General features: G+C 44.2%; 1 protein-coding gene and 1 long non-coding RNA gene across 3 annotated transcripts; both read right to left on the reverse strand.

The window, feature by feature from the left end:
* Nucleotides 1-463: 463 nt before the first annotated feature.
* Nucleotides 464-956, reverse strand: LOC124271549. Of its 2 annotated transcripts, none has more exons than XR_006897071.1 (2): nucleotides 656-956; nucleotides 464-583 (listed from the first exon to the last, which is right to left on the reverse strand). It is a non-coding gene; the product is annotated as an uncharacterized LOC124271549 (long non-coding RNA). The 2 variants fall into 2 exon arrangements; XR_006897072.1 differs by having other exon boundaries at nucleotides 620-956.
* Nucleotides 957-3,181: 2,225 nt separating this feature from the next.
* On the reverse strand, nucleotides 3,182-10,790 carry LOC124271538. Its single transcript, XM_046706679.1, has 4 exons — nucleotides 10,782-10,790; nucleotides 9,418-9,739; nucleotides 6,370-6,516; nucleotides 3,182-4,673 (listed from the first exon to the last, which is right to left on the reverse strand). Exons 1-4 carry the CDS (start codon nucleotides 10,788-10,790, stop codon nucleotides 4,513-4,515), a joined length of 639 nt encoding a protein of 212 aa, XP_046562635.1. The 3' UTR covers nucleotides 3,182-4,512.
* Between the last annotated feature and the right edge of the window lie 3,157 nt (nucleotides 10,791-13,947).

Consider the following 13,947-nt stretch of genomic DNA (forward strand, 5'->3'; position numbering starts at 1 on the left):
ATATTGAAGTATAGTACTTTAAAGGCTCATCCACAAATGGTGACCAATTGCGTAGATCGATGCTCATGCTGTTCATCACTGGATTGTCTAGCCCAGACTCGATTATTTACAGACCGTCGCCATATATTGATAAGTGCGGCGTGAAACTAAACTCACTCACTTACTCACTCACGAATGGTCATATTTATGCATACTACAAACTTACATCCACAAATGGTCATATTTAACTACACAACCTTAAATGTACTGTAACAGAATAAGCCCTGAAATTTGTATATATTTTGCATATTAATTTACTTTCCGATATGTTCAGTAAGCTTTAATTATCAAAAACATAAATTCATGTGTCGAATGATTTCCCCACATGCTGGTATGTTTGACTAACGTCACATCTGTCACACGTCAGCACATATTTTCCTCGTGTAGTGATCTTGGCAATAAATTTACAACCACCAAACAAACCTGTGAAAAATACATTTAATACTGAAATATGATAACAGAGTTAAAATAATAACTTATCATGAATAAAGTACGGAGGGAAAATGCCGTATTGCAGACTATATTGCTTGTCCGCAGTGTGTACCTGTCCGTGAAGTACTGGGCAAACTGAAGTGTGTACCTGTACGTGAAGTACTGGGCAAACTGAAGTGTGTACCTGTCCGTGAAGTACTGGGCAAACTGAAGTGTGTACCTGTCCGTGAAGTACTGGGCAAACTGAAGTGTGTACCTGTCCGTGAGGTACTGGGCAAACTGAAGTGTGTACCTGTACGCGAAGTACTGGGCAAACTGAAGTGTGTACCTGTCCGTGAAGTACCGGGCAAACTGAAGTGTGTACCTGTCCGTGAAGTACCGGGCAAACTGAAGTGTGTACCTGTCCTGTCACATACAAGTCTTCAATATGTGACAAGTCTAGACTGCCACAGCGTCTGAAAATATATTGTTGCTTTCTTTTCTTTTTTTTTTTTTTTTTTTTTTTGTAAAACATGTTCATTTCGGATGTTTGAAATCTCTAACCAGGAACTATGTACAGCACAGCATGTCTGGACATAAATAAAGTCTCCGTCCATTACAGAACGTGGTATCATATTTAAAGGGGGCCATGGACCGTCCATCCAAGTCGCTGCTTTCTCCTCAAGCGAGGCTTACAGCATGATGCTTTTGTAGCATCCTTGGGTCTTTCTAAACATAAGTTACTGTAGCAACTTGTTGTGACAATACTGGTGTCATGTCGCGGCTTCTCCAAAGGTAGCTGGACACTGTAACAATTTGAGCTAAATACGATCCTCATACCGTGCCGACGATACTGTAAATAGTGGAGTGAGCATCATGTGTCCTATATCTTATACGCCCCTCCTTTGGTTGGGTTGTCAATATCAAATATTGTGTTACACACAGGTAAGCTGTTAAATGCCTTATAATATAGAACAAGTTTTATGGATAACAACTTCTTTATTTCGTGAGTGCGACGTTTCGATACAGATTCTTGTACCGTTGTCAAGCAAGAGTGATACATGAAGTGTAGGCGCTGCATATATATACTGTATATAACAATGAAACAACATAATAGACAAAGGAAACAACATAGCCATGATTGGCTAAGCAGTAAGCTGAAGAAGCCAGTGAGTACACAAAGGATAGTGAATGGAAGCCAGAGATGTAGTTACAATGAGATGTTTAAACAATGAGCTTCTGTGAGCTTGCGTTTAGTGAAGTCCGTTTGGTTGTTGGCGAGAATGGTGATGTCGGACCACTCTATTTCATGATTGATATCGAAGCAACGCTTTCACCTCCCGCCAAAAGATCTAAACCAGAATCAGCCCCCATCAAGATATCCATTCCCTACATTGGTAAACCATCACACCAAATCAGCCGACTCCTGAAACAACAGGCAGGCATAGACACAACCTTCTCAGCGTCCTCCAGCCTCAACAACCTCCTCCATGCCAATGGAAGAAAACAACCCACCGTCAACAACAACAACCCGAAATGTGTTATTTACAAAATAAACTGTGATTGTGGACAATGCTACATAGGTGAAACATCCCGACCCATCAACACCCGAGTCAAAGAACATCGCACCTCTGTTGCTAATTCCGACACCAAGTCAGCTATCTCTGACCACATCAAAGCTAACCCCAATCATCAAATAGAGTGGTCCGACATCACCATTCTCGCCAACAACCAAACGGACTTCACTAAACGCAAGCTCACAGAAGCCATTCACATCAAACGCCACAAGCCCACCATCAACCGTGACCAAGGATACTTCATTCCATCAGCTTATGATCCACTCCTCCACCAAGCCCAATCTATTGTATAAACATCGCATCTATTGTTTAAACATCTCATTGTAACTACATCTCTGGCTTCCATTCACTATCCTTTGTGTACTCACTGGCTTCTTCAGCTTACTGCTTAGCCAATCATGGCAATTATGTTGTTTCCTTTGTCTATTATGTTGTTTCATTGTTATATACAGTATATATATGCAGCGCCTACACTTCATGTATCACTCTTGCTTGACAACGGTACAAGAATCTGTATCGAAACGTCGCACTCACGAAATAAAGAAGTTGTTATCCATAAAACTTGTTCTATATTGTACGTCTCAACTTCTAAAATGCCACTCAAACATGTTAAATACCTGTTCTACGGCACCGTGAGGTGTCCACGGCAGTAGGTTCACAGCTTCTACTGTCTGTGCTCTATGCCAAAGACATAGGTTCAATACTGACGCGTTGCATAACAGTCACACTGGTTTTGCATAACAGTTTAAAACATACGAAAGCTGAGTATGGTTTTACGCCGTTTTTAGCAATATTCCAGTAATATCACAGCGGGGGACACCAGAAATGGGCTTCACAAGTTGTACCCATGTGGGGAATCGAACCCGGGCCTTTGGCGTGACGAGCGAACGCTTTAACCACTAGGCTACCCCACCGCCCCGTTTATGTTTGTGGCATACATGGGTTGTGTATAACGTGCATCACATCTAGAATCTACACTAAGCGCCGTTGAGCAGGCCTAGCCTGGAAATTAGGCGCTATACAAGTGAATTATTCTGTATTCTATACACTACATGTGCGAAAATTTAACAAGTAACAATTCACATCACATATCAAAAATAAATTAATAAACGTTTGTATAGATAGCATGCACTGTGTAAATTGACAACGACATGAAGGTAAACCGTAGTTAATAGCATCACAATAGTATTTGTTTCCATACAACTGTTACTGGGAGAAATCCTTTCTTCAGAGGTGATGGTCCAGCTGTGTTCTCCATTGTGTTCAAGAAGCCTAGTTTCAACACGTGAAGGGAGGTCCTGGGATGCTAGTGCACCAGTATCATTGTACGTCCAGGAGACTGGTTAGTGTACTGCAGTTTCACGGTGTTCATTGAATACCACAAATGTTTCAGTTTCTACACTTTCAGGAAAACTTCACGTCATCGCGACATCATGAGATGACGTCATTGCTTGTGTCATGTGACAACGTCTCACTTCGGTCCACTCAGCATGTTCACACATATGGAACTTGTGACAGAAGGGACGTGGCGGGTGATCGTCGTTAGTGACAGGTACCGGCACCGTTGTTAGCTACAACACATCAATGGCCACCAAGACTTGTCCGCTTGGATTCACATTATACCCTTCTAAAACATGTCTAAACATTGTGTTTTCGACATCAGTTTACGAATACCAGACTTACGCACGTGACCAAAACATTTAAAAAAGAAAAGAAAGAGAAATTTAAAAAATACTGGCATTGAAATTCCTGACATTGACTTTGAAGAGGACTAGTACAGTGTTACCCTCCGTCAAATGTGCTCACTAAGTTACATACATGTGATGAGTGGGTGAGTGAGTGGGTTTGACGCCGTTGTAAACAATGTTTCAGTTATATTAACGCATGCTGTACAGGAAAACCCACGACGCTTAACACGGAACACGTCAACCGTACACAGGGGTGTACGAATACTTTAACACGAATCTTAAATCATCCCTGACGTCTTCAGTTTCCAGCATAAGGTATTATTACACATGGTACATGCCATGGTCAGTAAATATACATGTGTTTTAGCAAAGAATTCGAAACAAAATCGGACGGAGCCTTTCTATCAGTTCGTTATATCCGAAGTTTAAAAGATAACATAAGGACGATGGCAATTTCTTACGGGTATGTGCGCGTGTGTGTTTCGGAGTATGTGCGCACCCCTTCGTCAGGTGAATGATAAGGCAGTAAGCATATACCCCGAAACATCCCCTTATGTGTATCGGTTGTAAATGCCATTGAAAGACTGGCGACACACACAGGTCAATACCGTATATTACAGATGTTTCTTGATAGTCTTTATATCCACTTCGTAACGATGGAGTTGAAAAAATATAGGTTCGTGCGACACTCCCGACCAAATCCACCCATAGAACAAAACCGTTGGTGCAGCTGTCGGGTTGTGTAAAGCATACAGTACAGATTGTGAGAGACGTCCACTGGTCACGGGACTGTGCGTTCAGTCGTAATCCCTGGGTTCACAGGAGTCGGGGATGAGGAGGGCACCTGCGATGAGGATGAGCAGGTAGCCGAGGACGGTGAGACCCATGGAGAAGGAGACCACGTACGGGAAGGGAACATAGGCGAGGCACAGGCACATCCCGATGAAGATTACAATACCTGAAGGAACAACATGAATCATCACCAACATCACATCATGATCATCATCATCATCATCATCATCATCATCATGACTACCGTCATAGAAAACATTAACGATCATCAGTAAAAGCATGATCATCTATGAGAAGAGATTGTACAGTGGTGTACGGTACAGTTACATGATGGCCGTATTTGTATTAAGTCCGGGGATACGAAACCTGAAACCTGAACATCGCCAACCAAAGGTTGAATCATGGGTACGGAATCCATTACGGAGGTAGGGAGTGCATTACCAGGGGCGGTGTCATACCACCGTACGGAGGGCATTACGGAGGGGCGGTGTCATACCAACGTAGGAGGGCATTACGGAGAGGCGGTGTCATTCAACCGTACGAGGGCATTACGGAGGGGCGGCATCATTCCACCGTAGGAGGGCATTACGGAGGGGCGGCATCATTCCACCGTAGGAGGGCATTACGGAAGGGCGGCATCATTCCACCGTAGGAGGGCATTACGGAGGGCGGCATCATTCCACCGTAGGAGGGCATTACGGAGGGGCGGCATCATACCACCGTACGGAGGGCATTACGGAGGGCGGCATCATTCCACCGTAAGAGGGCATTACGGAGAGGCGGCATCATTTCACCGTAGGAGGGCATTACGGAGGGGCGGCATCATTCCACCGTAGGAGGGCATTACGGAGGGGCATGGTGTACGGTACAGTTACATGATGGTGGCATTTGTATCAAGTCCTCGGATACGAAACCTGAAACCTGGAGGTGTCATATCGACGCAGGAGGGCATTACTGAGGAGTGGCATCATACCATTGTAAGGAAGGCATTTGGGATGGGCGGCATCATACCACTGTAAGGAGGGCATTTGGGAGGGGCGGCATCATACCACTGTAAGGAGGGCATTAAGGGTGGGTGACATCATACCACTGTAAGGAGGGCATTTAGGATGGGCGGCATCATACGACTGTAAGGAGGGCATTGAGGATGGGCTGCATCATACCACTGTAAGGAGGGCATTAGGGAGGGGCGGCATCATACCACTGTAAGGAGGCATTTAGGATGGGCGGCATCATACCACTGTAAGGAGGGCATTGAGGATGGGCGGCATCATACCACTGTAAGGAGGGCATTAGGGAGGGGCGGCATCATACCACTGTAAGGAGGGCATTAAGGAGGGGCGGCATCATACCACTGTAAGGATGGGGCATTGTAAGGAGGGCATTAGGAGGGGCGGCATCATACCACTGTAAGGAGGGCATTTAGGAGGGGCGGCATCATACCACTGTAAGGAGGGCATTTGGGAGGGGCGGCATCATACCACTGTAAGGAGGGCATTACGGAGGGGCGGTCTCATACCACTGTAAGGAGGGCATTACGGAGGGGCGGTCTCATAACACTGTGAGGAGGGCATTACGGAGGGGCGGTGTCATACCGACGTAAGGAGGGCTATAGCATACATATGACTACATCCCTACATTACAGGACTACATTAGAACTTACACAATAGGTACATTGGAGAATACGGGCACTTAAACATCCACTAACATGTTAACAGGGACAAGAATATGGGAAAACATGTAAGATGAACTCCGAAATAAACTGATTCGTTGGTTAAGTAAATAATTATGAAATGACTGATATACTCCTGTAAACAGAAACATAAATTCCGGTAAAGCCTCTCGCTGTGTTCTTATATTACCTGCCAAAAAACAGAGGACCATGGCAGTCCTCACGATTGTTGACGTCTTCATGGAGTCGAGGAACACGTAGATGCCGACAAAGAAGACGAGGAAGACAGCGAGGATGAGGCCGATAGTCTCCATGATCCTCATCACGTTGAATAACGCTGAAATAGTACACGTAGAATGATAAGGAGTTGTCTGTGTAGTGTTTTAGTGTATCTCGAGACAACAACGGTAAATGGAGTAACAACCCATGCCTGTTGGAGGAAACAAGCAATGTGTGAATCTGGTGCCAGATTTTTTAACAAACAAAAGATCTGGTGCAAGATTTTTTAAAGACGAGAAAAGCGGAAACAAACTCACTTGCTTCCAATCCCCTAACAGAGCAAGCGTACAGCTCATTTCGTATTTACCGTGACCTCGTATCAGTTCAGATGATCCTCCCGCATCAAGTTGGCAAACGTACTCACTCACTCACTCACTCACTCACTCACTCACTCACTTCGTTTTACGCTGCACTCAGCAATATTCCAGCTATATGACGACGGTCTGTAAATAATCGAGTCTGGACCAGACAATCCAGTGATCAACAGCATGACCATCGATCTGCGCAATTGGAAACCTTCAGTCAACTAAGCCAGCGAGCCTGACCACACGATCCCGTTAGTCGCCTCTTGCGACAAGCATGGGTTACTGAAGGCTCATTCTAACCGGGGCCTTCACGGGTTTGACTGAGAGTAATTGGGATATTCTAGTTCTACAACCCTTGTAACAGTATGCAGGCTATAGATTGAATGGGTTCGAACCTAGAGAACAATCAGATGTTTACAACACTAGCCTAACCCATCGGTTCCGTGGCTTACTTCAAATTGGTAAACGTTGAAACTTCCATCACTCAACTCAATAACTTCAATAAGGCGTTAAACTCAGTTCAATTTTTGTTTTGTTTCGGGGTAAAGCTTCAGACATACACCAATGTCTGGCAGTGAAACTGACAAGCTCTCAAACATTGGGACAGTCATGAAGCGCGTGACCTCGGACAGGTCATGCACATGGTGATCTGCCAGATGTGCCATTGTCAGTCTTGGAACCAACCGCTCAGTGAACGTTTAGAAGCACAGTCATTTATTCATCAAGGAGCTGAAATTATTGATATGAGACATTTGCAACGTGTCCAAACGCTGCCTGTTTCCCAGCCTGTCATCAGCAGATCATGGTCACGATGTCAACTAACACATGGCGTTGATGGTCGACGTCGCTCTGGAGGCCCAAGGCTCCGACCCGGGTCAGATTAGTCAGAACGATGGTATAAAGAAATTGCTTTCCACGCAGACAAGGGCAACGGTTGCAACAGGCAGTGGTGTAAGAGTACATGCCCACACTGTGCGAAAGACATCCAGGTGCCATCACGCATCTTACTGCACGACATTGGAACCGGAGACATGTGTTGTGCTTAGAACGTCAACACTAGGATAATCGGCGTTTGGCTTATGTTTTCTGATGAATCGAGGTGTGCTCTCGACTTATATGATCGACGAGATGAAGTTTGGAGACGTCCTCGTGAGCCTCTTATGAACGTTAGCGTCGCACAGCATAATCGTTTAGGCGTCGCAATGACTGACCCCTACGGTCCATACTGTCCACGGCAGAGTCTAGGTCCATACTATCAAAACTAAATGCTCCCTTCGACGTGCCATTTACACAACGCATGACCATCTTGTCAGACGATAATGCTCAATCCTGATCTTTCCCTTCATTGAACAGGCGATGTGATTTAAATAATAACTCACTCACTCACTCACTCATTGAACAGGTCTTGGACGTCAGTGGCAAATGAGTATGTCGCCATAAAAATTCAACCACCATTCTCAATGAATTCGGTGCAGCTCTCACTGGTGTGTTGAACAACATGGGTCAAGATGACATTGATCAGATCAGGCTGATCAGATGCATACCTCGAAGAATTCATGTACGTCCAGTTAACAAAGGGTGATTTATCTCTTTCGCGACACCAACTGTTAGAGCCTACTAGATCTGATCGTCAACTCTCCAGCAAAGATGATCATATCATTTCCATTTTCCAATACCATACGGATCAGAAAATATTTCTTGATGATTTTCACAACCACCTATTATTTGGTCACGGTATAGGCCGAGGACACGGTTAGCACGTTCGTATAGGGCATCGGAAATCGCCCGCCAGACTTGCTTCCCAGTAAACAGTGATCTAGGGTTCGAGTCCTCAGCTCTTTCTCTAGGTTTTACCTCACCAAATCCTTTCTCTAGAGTTTCATTGAATCGGTAAACACCTAAGACTAGCGTCACTTCGAGCGACACGAAGCGATATAGCAAAAATACTGTTCAAAGCGGGTCACATTAACATGTCCACAAAAACGTCAATGCCAGACAATAACCAGTCTCGGTTATCCGCTGAAACAGATTCCTTGGGTGTAACGGGAAAAATAACGTTGAAAAATGTTGTCAAAGAGCTTAAGTTTGGTTCCTGTGTATTTCTTATCATGATTATTAATCATCATATAGTATTTACGTCCACCGAATGTACATAAAGATTAACGGGATCGGGTGGTCAGGCTCGCTGACTTGGTTGACACATGTCATCGGTTCCCAATTGCGCAGATCGATGCTCATGCTGTTGATCACTGGATTGTCTGGTCCAGAATCGATTATTTACAGACCGCCGCCACATAGCTGGAATATTGCTGAGTGCGGCGTAAAACATAACTCACTCACAATGTACATACAGAATATGTGCTTGTTGTCTGACCCCGCTCAGCAGTACGTCCACCATGCGACGACGGCATGTAGCAAACCAGACGATCAAGTGATGGACTAGAATCAAATCTGAGAGATCTCATTTGCTGATTTGTATAGTTATATGTTAATTCTAAATTACGTCTGCTGTGTAAAGGTGCAGATATTCTGCTAGTCATCAAGGAACATAGACATGTTGAAGAATTGTAGTCATTGTACAGCAAGCACCCTTTACCACAACACAATCCATTCACCACATCACAACACATATACAACAAGGAGACAATACTAACTGTTGACGTAGGCGTCGGTGACGGAGGCTGTTTGACAAACTGACGCCTGACATGCGGTGATAGTCCACAGTCCCAGGTTGACTTTGGTGGCACCATCAGAGGAGGCGTACACCACCCAGCTGGTGGTGGCATATCCCGCAATGTCCAGCACGGCACCGAGGATGAGAACGAAGAAGGCCACTTTTGCCCACCCAGAAGCGTTCGTTCGCGAAACCCATGGCGCTCCCCGATGTTCCTGGACACCACAGTGTATCCTCAGAAATCCAGCTGACACTAACGTGCAGTACACCTTCCAAGATTGTCTATCCAGAAAGATGGCCGACTACGGGTGGATATTTCAGTTGGTGATCTGTACTGCCTCAGCCCGGCGTCACGGTCCTTTACAAAGTCAATACAGTAATAACGTATAACGTTCTGGCAGTCTCATAACAGTATGACGGATTTCACAGCTCTCGCAAAGATCAGTGCGTCATCTATATTAGAAGGTAAATAGATCTCTTCTAAACGCCCCTGTCCATACGGTTTTAATAGATCATTTGTATATTCCAGTAGGGTCACCCATTGTGAGTGGTGTTTATCTTCAGCCGTTATGAATAGTCGTGAGTCGTCTCACTCGGGGAGACGGAGTACACTAAAGAAAATATCCGCGCTCTGGCCTGCTCCTTTCGTCTCTACTCAGGCCCATTAATGCGTTGTTTATGTTTAGACACTTCGGCTTGACAACGCGTTCGGGCAGATGAGGCGAAGGTTGGGCGAGAGGTGATGTAATTACTATGGGTTATAAACAGTAATATCATTTTGCCAACTGGGTTATAAACAGCATCCCCTTGTTACTTACCGAACTGAGTTATAATCAGTAATATCATTTTGCCAACTACAGTTATAAACAGTATCCTCCCTTGTTACTGGGTTATGATCTTGTTTGGGCTATAAACAGCATCCCAACTAAGGTAATCAGTAATATCATTTTGCTAACTGGGTTATAAACAGTATCCCTTGTTATAAACAGTAATATCATTTTGCTAACTGGGTTATAAACAGTATCCCCTGGGTTTATTGTTACTTGGGTTATCCGCATTGCCAACTGGGTTATAAACAGTATCCTCTAACTTGGGTTATAAACAGTTATATCATCCCTTTGCTAACAGTATAAATATCCCACTTTTGTAATATCATTTTTGCTAACTGGGTTATAAACAGTATCCCTTGTTTGGGTTATAAACAGTATCCCTTGGGGTTATAATCAGTAATATCATTTTGCTAACTGGGTTATAAACAGTATCCCCTGTTACTTGTTACTTGGGTTATAAACAGTATCCCATTGTAACCTGGGTTATAAACTGTTTAGTATCTAATTGTCTCACAACATCCATTTTGCCAACTTACTTAAACAGTATCCCTTGTTACCTGGTAATAAACAGTTATATCATTTTGCTAACTAGGCTATAAACAGTACCTTGTTAGGGTATAAACAGTCCCGTTACAGGGTTATAAACAGATAGACATTCCCCTTGGTGCTGCTCATTTCTAGACTTGCTAAGATCAGTATCCCATTATAACCTGGGTTACAAACTGAGTAGTTGTCTCAGATGTGTCCCTAAATATGTGTACTACCTTCAGGGTTTATGTCAGAAGGAAACCGATAGACTCGTGATTTCTAGACAGTGTATCTCACTGTCACAACAGAGTAATGGATGAACTTCGGTGATTATGTAAACTCGTGATCCGTCACTGACAAAAATAGTTTATTTCGTGCCATTTGAAATAAGCATAACCCTTTGATAATGAGGGCAGTCGTAATTTTATGGTTTGTTTAGGTTTTAGTTTTCTTTTATAGATGACACCCAAGTAAATTGATTCTTCAAGAGAACGCTAACACAACGAATGAAAGAACATAAACAGCCCATTTGTCTCTGTGACGGGACTAGTCGGGGAACCCATCACTGGACAGCCGCCGGAATAATGTCAAGATCACGTTGTGAAAGTCGTCAAAACGCAGTACGTTTACTGGGAGCGCTTTGCGAACCCCTTGAACTATTCGTGGAATCATTGAGGAGGTACAAAAGCAATGTGCGGTGAGAGACGTAGAAACCTTTGACGCAACATATCTTATGTGGGGGACAATAGCACTAAACGCTCAACACACCGCCCTACAGGACGATATTGCCTGAGTGAACAGCACATGTAGACTGTATATTAGTGCATTGTGAAGCGATGATATCATTAATCTTCACCTGGGCAATTATTTGGCAAGGACTGAATCATGCATCAAAACTTCACCTGGCCCGATGACCACAGGTGCGACTATAAACGGCCTCTATTGCTTGTGTCCAGGGTCCACCCTGGTCCAGCTTTACCTGTCCCCGTCAGTGACGCACTTCCCCAGTAATTGGGCCGTCATATGATATTGGGAATGAAGACGGGGGATCAATACAGAGTCAATGGAAAGTCAATATCTGCGGGTTCACTGAATTACTGTTAATCACTGAGAGGTAAACATCTTTAGATTTGTGGCACTCCTTATATTACCTGTTGTGATAGACTGTGGACAGTTTTATTAACTCTCACAGACATTCTCTGTATTGATTTGGCTAGAAATTAACTGAAAGTCTGAATACTACAACATGCATACCCAGTTAATTAATTTCTTGATCATGTGATCAAAGTCAATATGTCGATACCGAGTGAAAACCGCTACGGGTATTGTCACATGGTCCTCCTAAAAAGGCGTTGACTACAGCCCACTCTCCTTCCCCACTTCTAAACACCCAACCTATCTTGAGTTGACCCTACTACCCGTAAGTGCACTCAACAGCGTATATGTTAATGGAACCCTGCTACCCGTATGTACACCCAACAGCATATCTGTTAATAAAACCCTGCAACCCGTATGTACACACAACAGCACATATGCTAATAGAACCCTACTACCCGTATGTACACACAACAGCACATATGCTGATAGAACCCTACTACCCGTATGTACACACAACTGCACATATGGTTATAGAAACCTGCTACCCGTATGTACACCCATCAGGGCATATGCTAATAGAACCCTGCTACCCGTATGTACACTCAACAACACATCTGCTAATGGAACCCTGCTACCCGTATGTACACCCAACAATACATATATATAGAACCCTGATATGTTCACCCAACAACACTCTGCTACCGCTATATACACACAACAGCACGTATGTACACACAACAACACATATGTTATAGAACCCTGCTACCCGTATGTACACACAACAACACATATGCTGTAGAACCCTGCTACCCGTATGTACACACAACAACATATATGCTGATAGAACCCCTGCTACCCATGTACATGTACACACAACAACACATATGCTGATAGAACCCTGCTAGCCGTACGTACACCCAACAACACATATGCTAATAGAACCCTGCTACCCGTATGTACACCCAACAACACATATGCTGATAGAACCCTGCTACCCGTATGTACACACAACAACATATATGCTGATAGAACCCTGCTACCCGTATGTACACACAACAACACATATGCTGATAGAACCCTGCTACCCGTATGTACACCCAACAACACATATGCTAATAGAACCCTGCTACCCGTATGTACACCCAACACCACATATGGTTATTGAACCCTGCTACCCGTATGTACACCCAACAACACATATGCTGATAGAACCCTGCTACCCGTATGTACACCCAACACCACATATGGTTATTGAACCCTGCTACCCGTATGTACACACAACACCACATATGCTGATAGAACCCTGCTACCCGTATGTACACACAACAGCACATATGGTTATTGAACCCTGCTACCAGTATGTACACACAACAACACATATGCTGATAGAACCCTGCTACCCGTATGTACACACAACACCACATATGCTGATAGAACCCTGCTACCCGTATGTACACACAACAGCACATATAGTTATAGAACCCTGCTACCCGTATGTACACCCAACAACACATATGCTGATAGAACCCTGCTACCCGTATGTACACACAACAACATATGCTGATAGAACCCTGCTACCCGTATGTACACACAACAACACATATGCTGATAGAACCCTGCTACCCGTATGTACACCCAACACATATGCTGATGGGAACCCTGCTACCCGTATGTACACCCAACACCACATATGGTTATTGAACCCTGCTACCCGTATGTACAACACAGCACATATGGCTTATAGAACCCTACTACCCGTATGTACACACAACAACACATATGCTGATAGAACCCTGCTACCCGTATGTACACCCAACACCACATATAGTTATAGAACCCTGCTACCCGTATGTACACCCAACAGCACATATGGTTAATAGAACCCTACTACCCGTATGTACACAACAACAACACATATGCTGATGGAACCCTGCTACCCGTATGTACACCCAACACCACATATGGTTATAGAACCCTGCTACCCGTATGTACACACAACACCACATATGCTGATTATAGAACCCTGCTACCCGTATGTACACACAACAGCACAT

Source organism: Haliotis rubra, unplaced genomic scaffold (assembly GCF_003918875.1).
Source record: "Haliotis rubra isolate DU_JTF1 unplaced genomic scaffold, ASM391887v1 Scf161, whole genome shotgun sequence".
Lineage (NCBI taxonomy): Eukaryota > Metazoa > Mollusca > Gastropoda > Lepetellida > Haliotidae > Haliotis > Haliotis rubra.